Source organism: Macrotis lagotis, chromosome 4 (genome assembly GCF_037893015.1).
Source record: "Macrotis lagotis isolate mMagLag1 chromosome 4, bilby.v1.9.chrom.fasta, whole genome shotgun sequence".
Taxonomy (NCBI): Eukaryota; Metazoa; Chordata; class Mammalia; order Peramelemorphia; family Peramelidae; genus Macrotis; species Macrotis lagotis.
The window spans coordinates 124,154,565-124,180,913 of NC_133661.1; the positions used below are offsets into that span (position 1 = coordinate 124,154,565).

The following is a 26,349-nucleotide window of genomic DNA, read 5'->3' on the forward strand; positions in this document are numbered from 1 at the left end:
TTAGTGTCTTTTGCTAGATCATCATCCTTTCCCAATGCACATTCCTCAAGTATTAGTGTCCCCTAAGACCCCATCCTAATACTCCTCTCTTTCTATATTCTTTCTCTCAGTAAGATGATCTCTCCCATTCTCTCAAACACTTTATTAGTAAACGTCAGAATTATTCTAAATATTTTCTGTCCTTTACCCCACCTCATAGACAATCAAATTGCCAAGTCTTACATGTTCTACTTCTGTGATACTTCTCACATCTATCCCTGACTCTTCATTTATAATGTCCCTAGTTAGACCTCATGTGAACTAATAATTTCCTAATTGGTCTCCCTGCTTCCCTCTCTCCCCATTCACATAGTTTTCAAAACAGCCTTTGTAAGGAAAAAGTTTCATCATGCCATTTCTCTGCTCAGAAATCTTTAGAGGTCTCTTATAGTATAAAAATGCCATGCAATCAGCTTGATGCCAACCACCTTTTCAATTTTCATAAGACTTTCTTTCATGCATTCCATATTCCAGCAAACTAGACTATTTGTGTCCCAAACTCAACATCTTCATGCTACAATGCATTCATAAAGCTCCCCCCATATCTAGAATGCAGTTCATCATTACAACCTTTCAAAACTCCACCATGACTCAAGTCACCTATCACTTCTATGAAACCTTCCCAGATCCTTGTAATTATTACCTTATATTTAATTATCTCTAGGAAACCTCTAGACCTCACTTAAAACCAATAGCTCTATTTATGCCTATAGTTGTGAAAACAAGACTTCAATTTGAAATGCTTCAAAGCCAGTACCCTAAAAGGCCACAGGATGGGGCTGTTATTCCATGAAAGTCTCTGTCTGTGGTAACTGGAATGTGGGTGTGTTGTTCTGTAAGTTGGTCTATGTAGATTTCTATAATTTTTCTTTATATGTATTTGTCTGTTTTACGCCTTTAGATTTCCCACTTTGTTGCTCCCTTACTTATATATGAAATATGACTGTTTAAAAGTCATTTTTATAGTCATATCAGTTTTATATTTTATAAATATGTCAATTGATATCTACACAAATGTCCCCTTTAAAGCAGTCACTTTGGGAGACTATGTTTTCAATAATGCCAACATTGCTCAAAGTGTTTTTAGAATTCCTCTTATAGAATTGAATAAGAAATAAGGGATATTTTCTTGAATGCCTTAAGCACTGCAAGTCTTATTGCTTTAAAGGTGAATTTGACTTAATGGGAGGGAAGTAGGGAACAATAGTTATTTGAAACCATTGAAGTAAGTGCTACCACTGGATAATGTGTTCTTGGTCAAAGAACAGAGTGTGACTATAAAAGTAATGTTCTTTTATAGCTTAACTGTCTCTGAATGTAATTCCAGAAATGTTTTAGTAAAGACAGTATTGTTGTAATAAGTATGACAAAACAGTTTAGTCCTTTTAAGTTCTGGTATTTTTATTGTTTTAAAAATCAGTCTGATTGTTATACTTTTTACACATATTTTATTATTTGTTGTTGAGTATAGTTTTATGTTTCTTAAATTAAAAGACAGGCAGAATTTTTTTTCTGGTTTTTTTCCTGGTTTTTGCAAGGTAATGGGGTTAAGTGACTTGCTCAAGGCCACACAGCTAGGTAATTGTTAAGTGTCTGAGGCCGGATTTGAACCCAGGTACTCCTGACTCCAAGGCTGGTGCTCTATCCACTGTGCCACCTAGCTGCTCCTCAGAATTTTTTTTAATTAAATTAAGTTGTTTTTCAAATTAGATACCTTTCTATTCCTCCATCCCGGATGGGTCAATGTCCCTTAATAGGAAAAAGTTCTTTGCCCTCCAGTTTAAAGTATATTAGGAGGGGTGGCTAGGTGGCATAGGTGGATAGAGCACCTGCCCTGGAGTCAGGAGTACCTGGGTTCAAATCCGGCCTCAGACACTTAACAATTACCTAGCTGTGTGGCCTTGGGCAAGCCACTTAACCCCGTTTGCCTTGCAAAAACCTAAAACAAAAACTAAAAACAAATAAAGTATATTAGGAGAACTAGATAGATTCTGTTTTATTTATAAACATCAAAACTGTACAAATGAGTTATTTATGGATTTGAGGTTTTTCTTTTTAAAGATTCTTTTAAGCACTCAAGTTACTATTGTCTTCTATTAATTATGGAAATGATCTATGTTCATTAGCTGTTTTGTTTTAGATGACAATAAAAAGAAGTGTCCTGATGGAAATGAGCAACACACAGTTGATGAACCTTTAGGTGCTGACTCTGAGGAATTTAACGAAGATGATTTTGATATAGATTTTGTTCCACCTTCTCCAGAAGAAGGAGTGTTTTCTTCCTCTTCTTCCTCTTTGAGGTACCTTAGGTAAAATAGCCAATTGATATTATTTGAGATGCCTTAAATAATTTGGCTTGGCTAAGTCGTGTTATGTTTTCCTTATCCTGTACTTTAGTATGTTTTGTTTTCTTGTTTGCTCATTCTGCAAAGAAAAAACTCCAAATCCCTACTTAATTTATGCATTTAAAATCTTCATGGGTCTCCCAGTTGTTTGGTGTGATTATATTTATAATATGGAATATATTACAGATAAATAGATTACAGATAAATAATTCCTGGGTTTCTGAGCCATCATTGACCACCACCACCACCCTTATGAGTAGGTAGAGGAAAAAGTGCTTTGGACACAGTGAAGTAGGGTTGTCCCAATTCTTGTTATTTTAAACATGACACATCACTTATATAATGACTGAAGTGAGTTGATATTCCAGAGGGGAATTTGTGGAGTTCTTCTGAGACCTGAAATTGCTAGTCCTTGTCATCTTCATCCTCCAAACATTGCCAACTAAGTGATCTTTCCTTTTCCCAGTCTGACACCCTCCATTGAGTTGAGTGGTGGTAAATATGTTGTGCTGTTTTCCCAAAATTAGGATGTAGCAAAATCCTATAATGTTCTGTAGTAGAAGAAGCAAAGTGTTTGTATATCCTACAATACCCCTTTTCATTCGTGCATTTTTCAAGAGATGGTTAGAATTTAGAGGTTGTAAGCAAAGTCAAGGCATACTTGTTATTTTATAGGACAAGGAAACTATAAAAGTTCCTTTTGCACTTGAAACCTTGCATAATTAAAGTTTCAGTTATAGAAATTCTTTTTTTTAGATTAATTTTTATTGATAATCTTTTGATTTTACATTCTCTTCATTTTCATCAAATCTCTTCCTAGAATTATCCCTTATAAAAAAAAGAATGGAAAAAAGTGTTCAATAAAACTAATTGTGTGTATGTGTGTGTGTAAAAGTAGCTGTAGTGTTCCACATACAGTCTCCCCTTCTGCACAGGAGGTAGAGAGGTTCATTTTTATACTAAAAAGAGACTCCTACATACATAGCACAATACAGTATTCATTTATTATGTGCTTGTTGTGTGCAAAGGACTAGTAAACTTGTTTCCAGATTATTCTTTGAAAGAATTAATTTTCCTGAATCTACAAAACATTCTTGTTTTGCTCCATCCATAGAATATGGAAAACAGTTTTGTTAGAGAGGGATTTTTTTTTGTAGCAATATTCCTTTAATTAAATTTATTTGTATACTTTCGTCAGACCTGTCATGGAAGAATATCAGACACAAAAAAGAAACAGATAGAAATACATATTTAGTTAGCTCATGTTATAATTATTTTCTGTTTTGTTACTTGCAGTATTCTAAAGGAGTCTTCTATCTGTGATTCTACTAAACAATCAAATTACTTTTCATCAGAATCTGAGAAAATAACTAGCCTACAGCCTATACAAGAGACCAGTACTAAATATGATGGTATGTTCTTCTCTCCTCCCCCCCCCCCCCCCCCAGCTAAAGGAAAACCTCATTTCCCCTATCTCAGTTTCTCTTCTCCCACCCACCCCCTATTGTTATTCCACTCTCTACTGTTTAGTATATAGCTTCCCTACAGCCTAGGACAAACTCAGACCTTTCCTAGACCTTGCCATTTCCTCAGGTCATCATCCTTTGTCACTTCTCTTTCTGTCTCAATGCCTAAAACATTGTACAATACTTAAATATTTTCTAGTGTTTTCTTTTGTCTGGGCCAGATAGATACCTTTTCAACACCATCACTTGCAATTGGTTCTGATCTCCTAAAAGATAGTATTTTAATTCTTCTACTCTATTTGTACATATTCATATTTTACAATATGTAGCAAGAGACAAAGTTGACATGGAGTGACTATAATATATAAGTGGAATTTATCTTGCCTTTTGATTAAGCTCCCTAAGAATTAGGTGAATTGAATATTAATTAATTTTTTAAATCATATATATAAGGAAAAGAAATTTCATGGCATTTGTAATTTCTACCATTTTGGACATCCTTTTAATATAAACTGAATTAAAATGAGATCAAACAATAATAATTACTCACATTTCCCATATACAAAGCATTTTTCTCAGAGAAGTCTTGTAAGATGGGTAGTGTCAGAATTTTGTCCTCATTTTACTATTCACTTTTGATTCTTTAAGGTTATGGATAAATAACTAGTAGTAGAACTGGAACTTCAATCAGTGTCTCCTGACTGAATCATAGGATTCTTTCCACAATATCACTCAAATGTTTCACATTTGAACACAAAATTTTTTCTTGAAGAATATTATATAATTATCATTTTATTTAATTGGTTCTTCTGACAATTTGTGATTTCATAATGTTCCATGACCTTAAGCTTACTTCATCTTTCTGAGCTTTTGATGCAACACCTGTAAATTGAGAAGATTGAGACGATACCAAAAAGTCCCTTCAAGCTCTCACCTATCGTTCTTTATTCCTCTTTATTCCTTTATTATTTAGTCAAAAAGGTGGACCAATGTAAGCTAAGAAATGAGATACCAGGGAGGCTAGGTGGTGTAGTGGATAAAGCACCGGCCCTGGAGTCAGGAGTACCTGGGTTCAAGTCCATTCTCAGACACTTAATAATTACCTAGCTATGTGGCCTTGGGCAAGCCACTTAACCCCGTTTGCCTTGCAAAAACTAAAAAAAAAATGAGATACCATTAATTATTCATTTAGGCTCTGAAAATAATATATGTGATAACATACTTCAGACATCTGGATTTCATTAGGATGGCTACTCTCTACCAAATGTGATTATGCAACCCCTTTCATCTTTTTAGATCAACATCCATGGGGACAAGCCAATTATGAACTTCTCTAGACTTCATTTAGCTGATGCTCAAACCATAGAGCCCATACCCAAATCTTTACAGCTTGATAGCATCTCTAAGAGCTTGCACTCTCCTGACATAGCCTTTGAGAACACAGGTATCATCTAAGTAGAACTTTAGTGTAGGGTGTTAAATAATCTTCATAAAATGTTACTGTTTCTAAAAGTGTATCTTAAAATAATAAGAACCTAAATATATTATTTTGCAGGTAAACTGTTAACTTTGCAACAACAGCTTTTTCAAGTGATGGAGGACATCTGTTCATTAGTTGATACTATTCCTACTTATCAACTTCAAGGCTTAGATTGCGGAGGCAAACTTCTCCAGCATCGAGATCTTAGGTGTCTGAATTTTTACTTATTTGAAATACATATTCTATCTATATACTAAATCTTTATGAGATGATATAGCTGTTCAGAAAAATGTTTAGTCTTAAATACTCAAGAGTAGGATATCCTTCCTCTTTATATATGTTTGTATATGTATGTATTCATTTACTTAAATATATATACACATACATATTTCTAGACATCCTTGCTCTTAACTAGATATATAATCTTAATCGAATTTTATCCCCAAATAAGAGCTCCCAGCATCCAAATATCTATCATACTCACCTTTTCTCTGTCATCCCCAAACCCAACAATTGTGAGTGGTTAGATGTTTATAAGACCCAGTACTCTTGCTTTCTCCACCTCTGTGATGGGGCCTCCTCACCTTTCCATCAAATTTTATCCTACTTCTAACCTTTTGAAAATAAGTAAAGGTTAAGTGCAGACCTCCATATCAAAATGTTCAGAGACATTGACTTGAGAATTGTGTCTGGGTGTTCTTAAATCAGCGAAAGTATATAAGTTTCCTTTTTCAAAAGTAATTCAGTGATTTATTGCCCTAACACTAAAAGGGAGAATGAGGGGGAGGAGTTTGGGAAACATAAGAAAATATAAAATGGCATGTACAACTCTGATACCATTTTAAAAAGATGATTAACCTGAAGACCAAGAAGAAAAAACAACAGAATTTGGACAAGTTGATTAGAAAAGAGTGATTATTATTTTATTTTCTTATTATTATTTTTTAGGTTTTTACAAGGCAGTGGGGTTAAGTGGCTTGCCCAAGGCCACACAGCTAGGTAATTATTAAGTGCCTGAGGCCGGATTTGAACTCAGGTCCTCCTGACTTCAGGGCCCATGCTCTTGAGTTCAAATTCGGCCTCAGGCACTTAATAATTACCTAGCTGTGTGGTCTTGGGCAAGCCACTTAACCCATTACCTTGCAAAAAACCTTTGAAAAAAAACAGCTTGAGAGATGGGGTGAACAAGAACAAAAAAGTATATTTTTATAGCCAATGGATTTTGACTTGGTGTTATTTTATTCCTTCTCTAGAAGAAAACTCTTAGCTGATGCAAATACCAACAAAAATGACACTAGTCCTCCACCCTTGAATTGGATATATCAGCCTACTTCACTTGTAAATGGCAAGACATCTTTTTCCTCTCTGCTTTCATTTCAAAAGGATAAATCTTCCTTCACAGGTAATTTAGTAAAAGAGTTTAAATCTCTACATCTTCCTTCTAATCCTGTCTCTCCTACTGATTATCAAGGAAATTTTCTTGTTGATAAAACTACAAGTACGTCTCCAAGACTGGATGTGTCTACAGGGATCTACCTCACACCAAAAACCACTCCAGAAAAGATGGAGCTGTCATCTGTGAAGAAGAATGACTCTGAAAGAATATTACTCAGTTCCCAATTATCAGAACCCTTTAACAATTCTGCTGAAATATCAAAGACAGAAGAGAAATATAAAAGCCCTCCTCTCTTGGGCAATTTTCTCACAAGCACTGCTATAAAAGATCAGAATAAACATATTAATTCAGCTAATGACCCGAGAAAAAGCAATTTTTCTGAAACTGAGGATATTGATATTATTGATATAGATGATCTTGATGATTATGACTGGGAAAACACAAATTCTAATTCAGTAGAAGAAAAATCATCCAAAAATATATATCTGTCTATTCAAGAAGGCCAAACAATTAAATCACTTTCGGAAAGAACCAAGACAAATTGTCTTTCAGTAGTACCTGCTAACCAGAATAGAAGCATCTCAATCCAGAATTGCTCTGGTAAGTTAAAATGTTAAGTGTCTGTGCTGATCTCCTAAGATTCCTTTAAATACATGATTCTAAGACAAAATTGATCCAGAATATGAATTTCATGGGATAAAGTCACACCAAATTTTCTTAGTAAAAATCACAATATTTTTATGCAAGGGTATACTTGTGTTATAAATAAGAAATCCCTTTCCCAAAAAAGACTTAATTTGTGGCTTATGGCCACTATAGTTTTACAAAATATGAAATTATACTTGTTTTTTGTAATTAAAAAACTAAAGTCAATATAAATGTTTTACATTTAAATAATTTTTATTGTCCCTAAAACAGTTAGACTAATGATTCTTTGGGGTAAGAAGAAAACAAAAGGGTTTTTTTTCATGAATCTTATTTATGAACATTTTTTGATTACTAAATAGTTAAGTATCTAATTTAACAGAAGTTGAAATTTTACATACCAAAAAGTTCAACACAGTGTAGCCACAACAAGTTGTAGAGTCACAACTTTCATAAAAACAAAGAAAATATTAAATTAACCCCTGAAAAGAGGAGTTATTTTAAAAGAATTATAGATGAAAACCAAAGCATAATGAAACTTTACAATCAGCCCTATAAAAGTTTACAAGAAATTTTTTTAGTTAGTAATAACTTTCCATGCAAAATTTCATAAAAATATAATCCCGTTTTTAATGCATTAGTATCATGAAGATTCTGGTTTGTTTTTTTTAACCTTTAAAATTGCACATTAATTGATTTATTTTTGTAATGTGATGAAATAATGTGTCATAATTGATGTACAAAATATCTTTATGAGACAGTTCAGTGTTGCAGTTAGAATGAGTGCCAGAGCTAAGATTAGTGTATTTTGTTCTCTACACTGAGCTAGAAGGGTGGCAGTAGGAATCAAAAAAGTAATTGTGAAGGAAGAATCAACAGGATTTAGTGACTAATTCATTGTGGGAGGTGAGGAAAAGGAAGGATGAGATGGCAATCAATTGGTCATTGAAAGAATGGTTTTTACCTTTAACAGAAATGAGGAAGTCAACAGATGGGAACCTAGTAGGTGAAGCTGGTTTTGGGAGGAAAAATTCTGTTCTCAACATGTTGAGTTTAATGTGATAGGGCACTAATACAGATTCTTCCCCGCCCCCCATGTTTTGCTTTCCTTTTTGCCTTAAATTGTGCAATTTCTTAATTTTGTGTCAAAAATCCATCTCATTTCTAAAGGACACCTGCTATTTCTTCTCTGTCCTCAAATTTGTCTTCTTCCCACAGCTAGGATAAAAATATTATCATATTTTATTATAATAGATGTTATGTAGGGATGAGTCAGTTTTTCCCTATGTTAATATATCCACAGCCTCAATAACCTTTTGTAAAAAAGGATTCCTTTTACTAATACTATGTTATTTCAGGGTTATTATCTATCACTGAGCCCTGTTGTGATACTTAATCATGGTATGTAGGTGACCTTAGGTTCTTAAAAGCTCCACCAGTAGAGCACAAGTTCTAACAATTTTTCTTTGCTATAAAGATGCTTAAAAATTCCTGAAGCCTTCAGGGCCACCCTAGATTCTGTAGTCCTATATGCTAAACTTTTGTAAGATTTAGGATTTGGAATATAGCAAGTGAATAAAAATTCTTTTTTGCTGACAGATGTGCACTGATTTTCATAATATTGATTCTTTTCTTGCAAGACAAATTGGTACAAAATAGAACATCAAGAAATCCAGAACACGAACGTTTCAAAAGTCTTGATTTTCCACATTCAAAAGAAATGATGAAGATTTTTCACAAAAAATTTGGCCTCCATCATTTTCGTACAAATCAACTAGAGGCAATCAATGCTGTTCTGCTTGGTGAAGACTGTTTTGTCCTAATGCCCACTGGTATGTATTTATAGATATGAATTGATGATAGTCCATTGGCAGATGTTAAATAAAAACACATCTAAAGTCTTCAACAAGAAATAAAAAATAACCTTAAACTTAGAAAAAAAACTGGTATCTTATTGTCTGATCTTGCTATCTCTTACACTTTATGTTTCTTCCTTAAGGATATGATTTCTCTTTCATCATAGTCAATTTGGATCAGTATATACCATGAAAACAATGTAAAGACTGACAAATTGCCTTCTGTGGTGGGTGAGGGGAGGGAAGTAAGATTAGGGAAAAATTGTAAAACTCAAAATAAATAAAATCTTTAATCTAAGGGAAAAAAGAAATAAAAAGTATATCTATTAGTCTTTCAGTAATTGAGGACATGTAACATTTTTCTGTCATACTGGGAAAATACATTAGATTTGTCGATGTGTAAACAGCTGCCCTTCTGCCCTGAATTAATTTGGAGTATTGATAATTTATTTCTTTCTCATAAAATCTTTCTTTTTTTAAATAAACTAAACATAGACTTGCAGTGTTATTTTTTTGCCTCAAATTCAGGACCCTTTGCTATTCAGTTTAACTTTAGTTTTTAAGAGTTGCACAACTCCTTATATTATGATGAATAAATTTGCTGTAACTCACCTTTGCCCTTTTGTTTGCTTGTATAGGATTTATGCATTTAATGCTTTCAGAAGAGATTCAAAGCATTTTTTTCACATGACTCTAGATAGCTTTCATTTCTTCATCTGGAAACTACCTTTTCATATCCTTTGACCATTTGACTTGTATTCTTTTAAATTTGACTCAGTTCTTTATGTATTTGAAAAATGAGACCTTCATCAGAAACAGTCTAGTTTTGTTTGTGCAAAATCTTTTTAATTTAATGTAATAAAAAATTATCCATTTTTGCATTTTATTATGTTCTCTATCTCGTTTGGTCATAAATTCTTCCTTTGACCAGCGATCTAACAGGTAAACTAATCCTTGCTCTCCTAATTTGTTTATGGAATTAGCAGTTTGTGTCAGATAGTTAGTGCTTATCCCAGGGGCTGAAGTCTTCGGATTTATCAAACAGTAGAAAACTATAGTAATTTACTACTGAGTCTTGCATACCTAGCTTATTCCAGGGATCCATCACATTATTTTTTAGCCAGTATGAGACAGGTTTTTTTTGTTGTTGTTGTTTGTTTGTTTTTGGGTTTTCGCTGCTTGAAAATATTTATTTGCTACAAGGGAGGGTTTAATGGTTATGGTGGCTATTGGTAGGAAGTGAGTATAGTGTCTTTTTTTTTTTTTTGCAAGGCAATGGGGTTTAATGGTTTGCCCAAGGCCCACAGCTAGGTAATTATTAAGTGTCTGAGGTCAGATTTGAACTCAGGTACTCCAGGGCCAGTGCTCTATCCACTGCACCACCTAGCTGCCCTATGAGATAGTTCTAATGATTATTACTTTATAATTTATTTTAATCTGGTATGACTAGGCCACCTTCCTTTTGCATTTTTTTTATTTTTTCATTGATTCTTTTTATATTCTTGACCTTTTATTCTTCCAGATGAATTTTATTATTTTTTCCTAGCTCTAAAAAATAAATTTTGCTAGATTGATGGCAATCAATATGTAATCAATATGTAATATGGCAATCAATAAGTAATTAATTTAGAGAAAATTGTCATTTTTATTACATGAATTTGGTCTACACATAAGCAATTGATATTTTTCCATTTGTTTAGATCTGACTTTATTTGTGTGAAAAGTGTTTGGTAATTATATTCATATAGTTTCTGGATTTGTCTTTGGAGGTAGACTCAAATATTTTATGTTGTCTACAGCTATTTTAAATGGAATTTGTCTTTATCCTGTAAATTTGCTAAAGTTTCTGATTGTTTCGAGTAATTTCTTAGCTGATTCTCTAAATAGATCATTATATCATCTGCTAAGAGTGATACTTTTGCTTCCTTATTGCCTTTTCTAATCCCTTTTTTCCTTATTGCTTAAGCTAGCATTTCTAGTACAGTATAAAATTGTTTTACTCCTGATATTATTGGGAAAGCTAACTTATTCACATTTCATATAATATTTACTGATAGTTTAGATAGATAATACTTAGTTAAGAAAACATCCATTTATTGCTCTCTAATGCTGTTAATAGGAATGGGTGCTGTATTTTGTTAAAAGTATTTTTTTTTTTTTTGCTTTTATTGAGATAATCATATGATTTCTGTTAGTTTTGTTATTGATGTGGTCAATTATACTGATAGTTCTCCTAAAATTGAACCAACCCTGCATTCCTGGTATAAATTAGACCTGGTCTTAGGGTATTATCTTCATGAAGTGCTATAATCTTTTTTGGTACTATTTTATTTAAATTTTTTGCTCAGTATTCATTAGGGAAATTGGTCCATGATTTTCTTTCTTATTTTGGTTCTACTTGGTTTAGATGTCAGCACCATATTGGTATCGTAAAAGGAGTTTGGTAGGTTTCCTTCACCTATTTTTCCATATTGTTTATATAGTTCTTTAAATGTTGGTAGAATTCATTGTAAATCTATCTGGTTCTCAAGATTTTTTCATAGTTCATTGATGGCTTGTTCAATTTTTTTTTTCCTAAAATGAGGTTAAGTATTTTATTTCCTCCTTTGTTAATCTAGACAGTTTATTTTTTTGTAAATATTCATTTGATTTTTGTGATTTATTGGCATATAAATGGGCAAAATAGCTCTTAAATATTGCTTCAATTACCTCTCCATTGGTAGTGAATTCATCCTTTTTATTTTTCATTTTTTTTATCAAATTAACCAAAGGTTTCTCTATTTTATTGTTTTTTAAACTAGCTCTTAGTTTTATTTATTAGTTCAACAATTTTCTTACTTTTAGTTTTCTTAATCTCTCCTTTGATTTTCAGAATTTCTAATTTGATTTTTAACTGAAGATTTTTAATTTGTACTTTTTTCTAGCTTTTAAAATTGTATGCCCAATTCATTGATCTCCTCTTTTTCTATTTTATTCATGTATGGATTTAGTTATAAGATTTCCCCTAAGAACGCCTTTGACTACATCCCATAAATTCTGGTATGTTGTTTCATTATTGTCAATCTCTTTGAGGAAATTATTGTTTCTCGGATTTGTTGTTTGAACCACTCATTCTTTAGGATTAAGTTATTTAGTTTCTGATTAATTTTTACTCTGTTTTTCCATGGCCATTAAATAGCATGTAATTTTTATTGCATCATTATCTCTAAAGGATACATATAGAATTTCTGCCTTCCTGCATTTGATTATGAGGTTTTTGTGCCCCAAATCATGGTTAGTTTTTTTTAAGTAACTAGTTCCCCTGAGAAAAATGTTTATTCTTCTCTGATATCATTCAGTTTTCTCCAGATATCTACCATATATAGCTTTTGTAAAATTCTATTCGGAAATTTCCTTAACTTTTTTTTTGTTTACTTTGTGATTAGAATTATCTACTTCTGAGAGGAAGAGGTTGAGGTCCCCCACTAATATAATTTTGCTGTCACTCACTTAACTTACTTCCTGTGACTTAACTTCTCTTAGAATTTGGATATTATAACACTTGGTACATTTATATTTATTATTGATATTATTTCATTGTCTATGGTACCTTTTAGCAAGGTGTTGTTTCTTTCCTTTTTTTCCTTTTGATTAGATCTACTTTGTTTTTTTCTTTGAGATCAGGATTGCTATCCCTACTTTTTTTTAACTTAAGCTAAAGTGTGATATATTCTACTCTAGCCTTTTATTTTTATTTTAACAACATTTTGTTGGATTCTGCTATTTACTTCTGTTTTATGGGAGACTTCATCCCATTCACCTTCACAGTTTTGATTGCTATATTCCCCCCCCTTTATTCTTTTCTCTCTCCTTTGACCCTGTCCGTCCTCATCAGAGTTTTACTTCTGACCATCACCTCCTTCAATCTGCCCTCCCTTCTATTATCCCTTTCTTTTCTCTTTCCCCTCATAAATTTCTATACCAACCGGATATGTAAGTTATTCCATCTTTGAGTCAAATCTAATGAAAAAACAATGTTCACTCCCCCTCCCTTTTTCTCTACTGCACCTCTTCATGTGATACAATTTATCCTATTTTGCCTCCCCCTTTCCTCTTCTCCCAGTACAATCCCTTTTTTTCCCCACCTCTTAATTTTTTATATCATCATATCAAAATCAATTTATAGATTTTGTTTGACTCATTCTTCATGTCTCAGAGAGTCATTAGTTTCTGCTTACCCAATTCTAATTTTTTTCAATTTATTTTTATTAAAGATGTTATTTGAGTTTTACAATTTTCCCCCCCAATCTTGCTTCCCTCCCCCCACCCCCCACGGAAAGCACTCTGTCAGTCTTTACTTTGTTTCTATGTTGTACCTTGATCCAAATTGGGTGTGATGAGAGAGAAATCATATCCTTAAAGAAGAGAAGTCTAAGATCAGACAATAAGATATGTTTCTTTTCTAAATTAAAGGGAATAGTCCTTGCACTTTGTTCAAACTCCACAGCTCCTTATCTGGATACAGATGGCACTCTCCTTTGCAGACAGCCCAAAATCAATTCTAATTTTTTTTTTAAATTATTTTCTTCAGTTAGTTTTTTACCTCTTTTTCCATTTGACTCGTTCTACTTTATAAGGTAATGTTTTCTTCTGTTGATTTTTTTTTTCCCCCAATTTGGACAAATGTTTTGGGTTTTTTTTTTTTTTTTTGGTTTTGCAAGGCAATTGGGTTATGTGACTTACCTAAGGTCACATAACTAGATAATTATAAGAGTCTGAGTCTGGATTTGAACTCAAGTCCTTCTGTGGATAGAACAGTTGTTCTATCCACAGCACCACCTAGCTGCCCTGACTCATGTATTTTTTAAGGAATTGTTTTCTTTGATCAAATTTTTATCCTTCCTTTTCCAAGCTGTTGACTCTTCTCTCATTTCTCTTCCCAATTTTTCTTCTACTTCTTTTATTTGATTTTTGAAATCTTTTAGAGCTCTTCCAAAGAGATTTTTTTTGGTTTTAAGAGCAATTCATATTCCCCTTTGAGGTACTGCATTCAAGCATTGACCTCTTCTGAGTTTGTGTTTTGACCTTCCCTTTTACCATAGTAGTTTTATATAGCCAGGGTTCTTTTCACTTTTTTACTCATTTTTTAACCTATTTTGAGACTTTTAAAGTTTAGCTCTCCTCCTGGGACACAAGAGTCACTGTCCCAAACTTCTTTTGCAGGGGGTGGGGGGCAGTGGTACAGTAGCCTCCAGAATATTCAGCTTTCCCATTGTGCTGAGGTGACCTGCCTCATCAACCTGTGCTGCCATGGTTCTGGGCAGGTGGTCGGGTGCTAAACCATGCTGACCTGCCAGAAAACCACTGGCACTGGACTGTGTACCCTCTTTACCCAAGTGAAACAGACTTTTCTTAAATTCCTTGTAAGTTTTGTTCCTGCTGTCTTTTTGTGAGTTCCGTCACTCCAAAATCTATTTAGAGGCTTGATTTAATGTTATTTCTGAAGGAAACTGGGGAGAGTTCAGGCAACTTACTGCCGTCTCTCTACCATCGTGACTCCCCCATCCTTTTCCCTCACCTTAATCTTTTTCTTAAAAAAAAGCATTCTACCGGGGCAACTAGGTGGTGCAGTGGATAGAGCACTGGCCCTGGAGTCAGGAGTATGTGAGTTCAAATCCAGCCTCAGACACTTAATAATTACCTAGCTGTGTGGTCTTGGGCAAGCCACTTAACCCCATTGCCTTGCAAAAAAAAAAAAAGACACTATACTCACTTCCTACCAATAGCCACCATAACCATTAAACCCTCCCTTGTAGCAAATAAATATTTTCAAGCAGCAAAATAAAGAATCACCTCTGAAGAGTCATGTTTCATTGTCACTCTTCTGATGTCATTTGGAGTTTCTCTGAGTTTTTTTATATTTGTCATTTCTTACAACATAATATTATATTACGTTCATATACCACAATTTGTCCAGTTATTCTATAAACATTTTATATGACTTTTCCTCTCATTTTTACTTCTTTGAAATGTATATTCCAGGGGGTGGCTAGGTGGCACAGTGGATAGAGCACCGGCCCTGGAGTCAGGAGGACCTGGGTTCAAATCCGGTCTCAGACACTTAAGAATTACCTAGCTGTGTGGCCTTGGGCAAGCCACTTAACCCCGTTTGCCTTACCAAAAAAAAAACTAAAAAAATGTATATTCCATATATGTGTCCTTAATACATACATACACACACATAGTGGTATTACTGGGGTCAGAGGGTTTTTATAATTTTGTCACTTGTAGAGTATAATTCCAAAATGCTGGCACTACTGGAAAATAACTGACTATCCTGTTAGACCATTATAGTGTCACTTTCTGTAACAACTTTCATTTTATTTTTGGTTTTTGCAAGGCAATGGGGTTAAGTGACTTGCCCAAGGTCACACAGCTAGGTAATTCTTAAGTGTCTGAGACCGGATTTGAACCCAGGTCCTCCTGACTCCAGGGCCGGTGCTCTATCCACTGTGCCACCTAGCCACCCCTGTAACAACTTTCAAATGTTTGGTCTGTATTACGTAGCTTGACAACTTTTCTCTTTGATTTTTTTTTTTTTTAAGGAGGGGGTAAAAGCCTGTGTTACCAACTACCAGCTTGTGTTTCTCCTGGAGTTACTATTGTGATCTCTCCACTAAGATCACTAATAGTAGACCAAGTACAAAGGTTAACTTCATTGGATGTAAGTACAAATTTAAACCATTAAGACTTTTTTTGAGAATAATAGCAAAATGATGCTGAAAGATTGAAGTGCAATAATGTGATGACTTGTAATTAAGTAATATTGATGAGATGTAAACCAAAATGTTATGTAGATGTGAAGGAAAATAGTTATTTTGGCATGCACAGTTAAATACTTTGCACATTCTTGTTGTACTTAATTAGATTATCATTCTAATTTTATTTGGATAAAAAAATTATTGTAGAAAGATAAGAGAATTCTTGTATTTTTTGGTTAATCTAATTTTTTTTATTTATATAGAAAGGGTTTTGTCTGCTGCCAAGCCAGCATGATTTTCATTATCTTTAAACATTTCAAAGGAATGTATGCTATTTTCTCATGATGCAAGTGGGCACAACTTTGGTCATGCACATTTTGGATCACCATCGGTATTACCACCAGCTACTCCATAGCAAGATTACATTCACAGTTTTTCTTCCAAAGAAAATGGGGGGGGGCTAGGTGGCACAGTGGATAGAGCACCGACCCTGGAGTCAGGAGTACCTGGGTTCAAATCCAGCCTCAGACACTTAATAATTACCTAGCTGTGTGGCCTTGGGCAAGCCATTTAACCCCATTGGCCTTGCAAAAACCTTAAAAAGAAAAAAAGAAAAGAAAATAGGGAGGGGATTATGACCTAATGTTGGAACATATGAGATGGATTGTATTAAATCACTGAATACCAAAATGACAAAATCTTCATTGTATTTCTACAAAATGGAAATATGGGATATAAGATGTGGAAAATACCTTCCCAGTCATCTGATCCAACACTTTCATTTTGCAGACAGGAAAGTTTAGGCCCATGAGGACTATAAGGAGAATTCACCCTTCTACCAGTATAAAATCTGCTGATAGTACTTGTCAGGCTGAACTGCCTTATCTCCTTGTTCGTCTTACAGTCTGTGTTTCCTTCTCCCAGCTTTTACTCTTAAGACTTCTGGCTCCTTTGCTGGGAAGTCTGCCTTCTCTGTTGTTCCTTTGTGAACAGTCAAGATCCTTTTGAGATTCACCTATCTCCCACATATTTATTTGAGATCTATCCTGTGAGGGAGATTTGAATTTCTAGTCAGACTTCCAAGTATCAATTCTTCCAAGAAAGAAGGTTTATATAATTAATCTGTATAATTTTTTTTAGGCTTTTTTTTTCCTTTTTTGCAAGGCCAATGGGGTTAAGTGGCTTGCCCAAGGCCACACAGCTAGGTATTTATTAAGTGTCTGAGGCCGGATTTGAACCCAGGTACTTCTGACTCCAGGGCCGGTGCTCTATCCACTGCACCACCTAGTCACTCCTTACAGTTTTTTTTTTAAGTAGGGTTTTGTCCAGACTGTCTTCCTTAGCTACTTGGCACCATTTGGCTTTCAAATCTTCTCTTCCCTTTGATGATTAAATGTCTGACTCTCTAGAGTTATAGAATATAATTTGTCTTGATATATTCCTGGAGGTTAATTCTTATTAAAGCATCCAAATGACTTTAAAATAAAAAACTACAAACTATGTAAATTGAACTTAAGTAAATTAATATATAAAAAATATGTTACATATTTTTTCTCTAGATTCCCGCCACTTATTTGACAGGTGATAAAACAGATTCTGAAGTTGCAAATATTTATCTCCAGTTGTCCAAAAAAGATCCAATCATAAAACTTTTATACGTTACTCCAGAAAAGGTTTGTGTTATATTTTTTTTTATGTTTCTTAAGGATATGATTTCTCTTTCATCACATTCAACTTAGTTCAATGTATACCATGGAAACAATGTAAAGACTGCCTTCTGCAAGGGGCAGGGGGAGGGAAGCAAGATCGGGGGAGAAAAATGTAAAATTCAAAATAAATAAAATCAATCTTAAAATAAAAAAATCATGGTGTTAAACCCTACTTTTTGAAAGCTCATTGTGTCTATTTTTCTAAATACATATTTTCTCAAGTATATTAACTTTAGAAGATCTTCCTTAGCATTTGTTTACCTAAATGCTTAAAGGTCTTATTTGCCAACATAGAAACTGTTCCCTAAAAACAAAATTCTAGAAATACCCAGTTTACTGTAACTTTGTTTCCTATAACATTATTCCCTGAAATAAGAAACCATTTAAGTTTATAAAAATACATTTTTTGGTAATTTTTAGTTTAACATAACTTTACATATCCCAATTTGATCTTTTTCCACACTGCCCTGCAGAGAGCCATCCTTTATACCAAAGAATAAAAAAGTTTTAAAATAAGTTTCACAAAATTTAGCAACATGTTGAAAAAAAAGTGACATCTAGAATGTTCCACAAAGGCCAAACTTAGTCATTATAATTTTATAGCATTCAGTTAAATTGTTTTTTTATTGTTCTTTTTATTTGTTTTAATTGTTGAGGATGTTGTTTTCTTGGTTCTGCTCATTTTGCATCAGAAATGGTGTTTTTATCTTTTATCTTGATAAATTTTTGGTCTAGGTCTGTGCAAGTAACAGACTGATTTCTACTCTGGAAAATTTATATGAAAGAAAATTATTGGCACGTTTTGTCATTGATGAAGCACACTGTGTCAGTCAGGTAAATGTTGCCTTTTTATGTTTGAAATATTTTAAAATTGAACTTTTTACAAAAATATGACAAATCCAATGAAAGTTATATTGAGTGATTTTTAAAACTATTTTCTAAGTAATTAATTTATAAATAAATTAAATTATAAATCTTGTAAATAAATAAAAATTTATAACCTCTTATAATGGTTTTGTAATTTTTATATTTTTATTAAGATGAAATACTAGCAAAAATAAAAAATGAAATGCTAGCTGGGATTTTGTTTTGTGGCAGTCTTTTTCAAATGAGTTAAACAAATGAAAAAATACTATTCTTTGTTTTTCAACTAGTGGGGACATGATTTTCGTCAAGACTACAAAAGATTGAATATGCTTCGACAAAAATTTCCTACAGTTTCAATGATGGCTCTCACAGCCACTGCTAACCCCAGGGTGCAGAAGGATATCCTAACTCAGTTGAAGATTATCAAGCCTCAGGTGTAAGTTATTGTTGAAAAAACTATTCTTTTCTGAAATGCATACCACTTTTTTTTTTTTAGCAGGATTAAATTATACATTGCACTTTTTAGATTCATAACCTTTTACATTTATTTAGTACTTTAGGTTTTTGCAGACTATTTTTAGATACTATTATCTAGTTTGATCCTTATAAAAACCCTATAGGCTAAGTACTACAGACATTCCCATTTATAGTTGAAGAAACTAAAGTCAAGGAGATTATCCTAGGTCATAGAGCTGGTTGTTTAACCCATTCCAGGTCTCCTGAGTCCTAAATCTTTGATCCTTTATTTCACAGGATGTAGTTCATCGACTTAGCCCAAATTGCTTCAGATTTTAATATTCTGTTGCTTCAATACATCCTGGAAACTTCTCACAAAATTTTTTTAGCTTTTTCACATCCTAACAGTAACCTCTCCTACCTACACAAGTCATCCAAAAATTAAAAATGTGATAATGTCCCTATTCATATTGGTTATACAAGTCCCATACTTAAATTTGTAAAACAAATGCATGTGGTTTAATATATGTTTTGTATAAAATATAAGTCATTTTTAAAATTATGACTCATTCATTTTCTGGGTCAAATAATTTATGGCCTGATAAGATTAGTTGAGATGTAAAAAGTAAACAAATAATGGATTAGGCATGAAACAAGGATACATTTCTACCAAAAAGATCCCTACTCTCAGAAAGGAGATTCAGCATAGATTCCAAGATGAAGAGAGGACTCTATAAATAATGAGGTCACCTATGTGCTTGCTATTCCTTTTTTGTAGATTGCATTTTTTTATTTAAAAAAAATCTTTTTTTCCAAATACAAATTATATTTTTCTCCCTTCCGTTTAAAAAAAAGAAGGAAAAACAGCAAACTTAATAGTCAAAACAAAACAAATTTCTGTATTGGCCATGTCCAAAAAAATTTATATCTGGGAATCATGCATCATCCATCCTCTGGAATTGCTGTTGGGTCATTTTATCAGTGTTTAGAATTATTGTCTTTACATTACATTATTCTTGTATTTGTATAAATTGTTCTTCTGGTTTTACACACTTCACTCTGCATTAATTAACATAAGTCATCCCAAGTTTCTTTAAACCCATTCCTTTAGATATTTTTTTTGACATGGTATTCCATGACCATTTAAGGGGAGGGGTGTGATACATGCTAGTCCCTATATATATGCCATTTTCTTTATTCATCCATTTTCTATTTGAGGGATACCCGTTTAATTTCCAGTTCTTTGTTTTCTTTACAGAATCAGGGTCAAAGGTTATGCATAAACCCACAGAGTACTGCATAAAATCACATAGCAGACCACATTTTGGATAGTCCTGGTTTAACCTATTCTTCAAAAAATCAAGTGAAATGAAGATAGTCTGTTATACAGTTTATGATAGATATTTAGATAAATAATCTACTGTTTCTCTTGTTCATCATTTTATATGAACAGCGAATTAGGCCCAGAATTAAAAGGAAGAGAATAAGTTGAGCTGCCTTTGAGAAACTACAAATTTCCTTTGATCACACCAAAATTATCCCAGAAGTGAAGGCCAATCTTTTTAATACCTATATTCTGTCATGTTATTTTATGACTTGTAATCATGGAACATTTCAGCCTCCAAAAAATTAAAGTTTTAGTCTGTGGAGAGATTCCACAGCAGACATGAGCAGACTACATAAAGTAAATTAAGACAAAAGTGAAGGATGTCTTTAAAAAATGTAGGATCAAAACATAAGATGACTTGACCATAGAAAAGAGTGAGGAATGACCAGAAGATAGCTTATGTGATCCATTAATTGCCTCACAGCGTCAGGAAAAATGGAAGATGACTTCATCATGTTAGATGGATCCCCTTATGGCAGACTTGTAAAAGAACCTAAACGAAAAAATATTCAGGAGAAGCAGGCATGGATGAGTTGAAAACAGCATCATTCAAGAGAAATTCCAAATAAAGAGGACACAAATCCATTTGATCAATTAAAAATTAATTTTTAAGGCTATGAAATAATGCATAAATCTGGGATGAAATAAGACTATAGGTGAAAAAGCTAGAAAAGGATGTTGGAATAAATAAAAACAGCAACATAGGGACATTTAAAGAGAAAGGAAGAATGAACTAGTCTGTAGAGAGTTTTTTTAATCTGGATAACTAAGTTCTATATAAAAATGAACATATGAATAAAGATAACAATCAAGATCTCATAAAATATAATGGCAGTTGTTAAACTACAATGAGAAATAAGGAATTCAAGTAATGCTTCTTCTAGTTTTAGTAATCTGGTGCTGATGGCATTTTAATATAGAAATTTATTGAGCTTCAGAATTTCATCAATGTAATTAATCTTCAGAATTCAGTTCTAGTATGTATTCCATATGCAAAAGTTAGTTCTAAAACTCTGCATTGATATGTGAGAGCTTAAGAGAAAAAAATAGAAATAATTTTCAGCATGTTTCCATCAGCCTTATGTTATGGTGACTGCCAGTTAGCATACGCTTACATCAACTATGCTAATTGTCATATGTCCAGAGTAGGGGGGTAAAAAATCAGAATTTGAATAAATATAAGGAAATTTTTTTTTTAGGGTTTTGCAAGGCAATTGGGGTTAAGTGGCTTGCCTAAGACCACACAGCCAGGTAATTATTAAGTGTCTGAGGCTGGATTTGAACTCAGGTCCTCCTGACTCGAGGGCCGGTGCTCTATCCACTGCACCACCTAGCCACCCAATAAATAGGGAAATTTTTTAAGGAAAATTTGTGTTGTATGTTTTCTTATCATTTTAAGAGATATGATATATTTAATCACCGAATTAAATCTGTAAGCATCTTTAAAAATCATGTAGCCCAACCCTTTGCTTTATTTTCTATTTAGTCTTTTTACCCAATTTGTCTCCCTTCCTCCCTCCCACCCTCCAGTGAGAAGGCTAATCAGCAAGAGTGATGAAGCAAAACATTTCCTTAATAGTCATGTTGTGAGAGGGAAAAAAGAAAAAATACTAACATCTTTTAAAAATAAAGTTTAAAAAGTATGCTTCAGTCTAGGTTCAATTCTTTCACTGAGGATGGATAGCATTTTTTATCAGATGTCCTTTAGAGTTGTCTTTGATCGTTATATTCCTGAGAATAGCTAAGTCATTCACAGTTGATCATCTTATAATATTGCTGTTTCTTTGTACACAGTTATATCTCACTTTGCATCAACTCATATAAATTCAGGTTTTTCTGAGAACATCCGCTCAGTATTTCCCATAGCTAAATAGTATTCCAACACATTCACGTGTGACAATGTTGTTCAGCCATTCCCCAATTGATGGGCATCCCCTCAGTCTCCAACATCCTGTCACCAGAAAAAAAGCTGCTGTAAATATTTTTGTACATATGGGTCCTTTTCCTTTTTGGTCTTTTTTGGGGGATTTTTGAGATTCAGATCTAATAGTGACATTGCTAGTTCAAAGGGTATGCATGCTTTCACAGCTCTCTGGGCATGGTTCCAAACTGCCCTACAGAATGCCAGCCCTCTGCTTTTAAAGATTGGGAAACTAAGACCCAGGAAGGCCAGCTGTATGATGTTATGTATGGTTAACACTGTCAGAATCTTGCAGTGTTTTGAAAATTTTTGCAAATGAATAGATTTAATATTAGTAGATGTTTCTCCTATATACTACCTTACCAACTAGTTGTAGCATTTGACATTTTGGAGACACTGGAGGCCCTGCAATTTGGTAATTTCCATCATGGATTCTCTTGTCTTTATTTTTTATTTAATTCATTTGTTTGTTCATTTTAGCCACCTTTGGTTTCAGTATTTTTTTTTTCCTTCTGGTACTACATACTTCTTTTTTTTTTTTTTTTTTTTTTTTGGTACTACATACTTTTAAAAATTCTTGCTGTTATCTCTGCTTTTCTCTTCTCCCTGTATTCTTTGTTTAAATTATTCCATTTTTTTCATTGCTCTTTACTCCCTATCACCACTTCCTTTCCTTCAACCTTTACTTGCTTCCATTTCACTGTTGTCTATGTACTGTGTACCATTCCAACAGCCCCATCCAGCTTGACAGCACAAGGCAGTATTTATGTTCCCTGTTTGGATGATCAGTGCTTTGAACTTCTATAGAGAGAGTGAAATTCAAGTTGCCTATGAAGGCTAAATTTTGTACTTTGGTCTTTTCTAGATTTAGCATGAGTTTTAACAGACATAATCTGAAGTACAGTGTGTTGCCCAAAAAACCGAAAAAGGTAGCATTTGATTGCTTAGAATGGATCAGAAAACATCACCCACGTGAGTAGAGACTTGTGAATTATGTTTGGAAGTGTTAAGTAAATGTCTTTTTAATACCACATAGAATAAAGAAGACTGCATATTAAACAATTCTTTTCTCATTATGAGAGCACTAAGCAGTTATTTATAGTACAAAATATTTCAACTCTGATTCCTGGAGTTAGTAAAACCCATTTGGCTTGACAACAGTAATCACTAGAACTAGATATATGAAATATACCACCTGCATCTGTATTATTGTTAACTCTCAATTGTGATTTTTTTTTTTGAGATGATAATTACTTTCTTTGACTTTTTAGCATCAGATTTTTTTTTATTTCTATGCCCTTTTCCACCCACTTCCTGTTTTTAATTGTTTATAATGAGACTGGAGGTTAATTTCATTTATCCATACAATTTTTTCCCATCACTATAGAAAATTGAGAAATTTTATGAAAAAGAAAATATCAATTATTATTCCCATTTTGTTCGTAAGAACCTACAAATGGAAAAAGAATTTATCCAAGGTCAGTAGCAGAGCTTGGATTAGAACTAGGTACCCTGACATCCAGTTCATGGAGTTCACCTATTTGAGCTATGCTTTCAATATGATTCCTCTATCCTTTTTAAAAAAAAAAAATACCCTTGAGGCAAAATAAGCCGTTTTTCTCAGTGTAAACTCTTTTGATTTGTTTGCAGATGACTCAGGGATAATTTACTGCCTTTCCAGGCGTGAATGTGATACTATGGCAGACACCTTACAGAAGGATGGTCTTGCTGCCCTGGCTTATCATGCCGGCCTCAGTGATGCAGCCAGAGATGAAGTGCAGCACAAGTGGATCAATCAAGATGGCTGCCAGGTAACCTGAAATAAGCAGACCAGAAGGCTTATAGTAGGGGATGATTAAAAGTTTATATAACATCTAGAAGTCTTCAGCAAGTGAATGGCATTCAGCATCAGAACGAGATTGAAATTCAAATAGAAGACGAATGGATTTATAATATTTCTCTAACTTTTTAAATATATAATCTTTGTAGAGATAAAGTTAAAACTTCCTGATTCTGAGTTGAGCCAAATATAATGTTAACATAATGTCTAGCTCTTGCCCTTTAATGTCATATCTTATTTGAAGAAAAAGTAAAAACTATTCAAATGAAATGTTGGGGGTTTTTGGTACTACTTGATGAGGCATTCCATACAGTTAAGGTGAAAAATCTTATCCTGTACTTGTTGGGAAGTCTTGCGCTTGCAGATTCACAAGATGGATTCAGACGTGTTTCTCTCTTCCCCATCCTTTGCCACCACATAAACATTTTTTCTTTCTGACATCCCTGATTTTGTGCTTTTTTATAAATTGCTTACTTTCCCCTCATATTTCTCCTAATACAGAAAATCTGAACTTCTAATAAGTGGTTTTTAAACAAATATACCTTGGGGGGGGAGCAGAATCTAGTAACTAAGCAAGATTTCCCAATAGAAAGATATCAGATCATCTAGCTTTTTAGATGTTTCTGACTTTGCAGAGTGCCTTATAATCCTGTGCTCAAAGATTTCCTTCATAAATGTAATAAAATATAAATGTTTAAAAGTAACTCACTATTCATTATTTCGCTGTTGCATATTCATGGGCACTCTCTGGTCAACCTACCTTTACCTGGCATCTTCCACCAGTGACTACATTACACTTTTCCTTTATAAGAAAACTTGATCTTGATAGTAGTGCCATGCATTTTTGGAAGAAAGCTAACTTGGAGTGCAACAGTTACTCTCTTATTTTGATAAGGATAACATTTGTTGGTTAAACATTAGGTAACCTGCAGCTCTCTTTTCTGATATTAGTGATAGATGTAAAACAAATCCTCCTTTAGTCCTCATCATCTATTGCTTTTGAGATTTTCTACTTGCAGGAGCAGCCCTTTTTTTTATGTGAGTTAAAAAAGAAAACTGTATTTGTTTTTAACTATGAGACTGATTTGTTGAACCCCCTAACTGTTTTAAAGTTTTGTTAACATAACTCTTCTCAGTGACAGATAATTTTCAGGACATGATAATTATTAAGTGCTTACTTTGTGTCAGGCACCAATGAAATCACTGGTGATACAAGAATAAGAAAATAAAATAGTCCCTACTTTCTTGAAAACTTATTTTCTAATTCATAAAAATAACATAGAATAGAGGTGGGAAGAAGGAAGGAACAGACCTTCAAGGTGCCAAAGCAGTGTGGAGATGGAATACTGGAGATTGGAAACTGAGTCATGGATGAGATTTCTCATGACTTGGTGGTTCCAGGCAAAGTTTCACAAATCAGTTGGTGATTTTTTTTTTATTTTAAATCATTTTGTGCTTTCTGAAGAAAAAAATTCTTTTTGGATTTTTGCAAGGCAGTGGGGTTAAGTGGCTTGCCCAAGGCCACACAGCTAGGTAATTTTAAGTATTTGAGGTGCTCTATCCACTGCGCCACCTAGTTGCCCCTAAAAATCTTTTTTTTTAAAGTGTGATCCCCTTTTCAGTTCTGACACTCACAAGATTCATTCTTCTGAACAACAAACATATTCAGCATATATTTTAAGCAAGATATTGTACTGTTAGAATTTCCATAAATCTTTGATTTGTCTTGAATTTGAAAATTGATCTACCATTAATGCAAGCCAAGGGTTGCTACAAGGCAAGGTAGTTCAACTATCTGAAAGGGAAGCTTATAAGCTGGTAGTGAAAGGAACAGTTGATAGGAAAATTCACAATTGAGTTATGTAAGAAAGATATTCTTTACTATTTAATTAATTCTGAAAGTGCACAACATTTGGAATAAGTTTTGCTCATAGCATCTGTACTCTGTTCCTTTTGTAACATGTGGCATGAGGCTTCAAGGTTGATTTTAATGATGATGATCTTAGCTATCTCATAATACTCAGGAATATTTGGTTACAAGACAGCATCAGTAAAATGATACATTACTTCAGTTACTGAACCTCTCTTTGGAGTTTTCTGGAGATTGCATATTACCAGTGTGAGAATTAATTATTTATTCTAATTGAAGTGACTAAACTGAAATAATAACCTAAAGTGAGTACTTCATTAGAACATTTGAAA

At 33.5% G+C, this 26,349-nt stretch overlaps 1 protein-coding gene across 1 annotated transcript in view; it reads left to right on the forward strand.

Moving 5' to 3' along the window:
• Positions 1–26,349, forward strand: part of LOC141521457 (recQ-like DNA helicase BLM) — a 56,153-nt gene that overhangs the window by 11,400 nt on the left and 18,404 nt on the right. Inside the window, 11 exon segments of the mRNA XM_074234038.1 lie at positions 2,180–2,339; positions 3,681–3,796; positions 5,406–5,538; positions 6,584–7,326; positions 9,012–9,203; positions 15,812–15,930; positions 17,527–17,640; positions 18,412–18,510; positions 18,831–18,979; positions 23,173–23,279; positions 23,958–24,118. Of these exon segments, the coding sequence (XP_074090139.1) occupies positions 2,180–2,339; positions 3,681–3,796; positions 5,406–5,538; positions 6,584–7,326; positions 9,012–9,203; positions 15,812–15,930; positions 17,527–17,640; positions 18,412–18,510; positions 18,831–18,979; positions 23,173–23,279; positions 23,958–24,118 (2,093 nt within the window).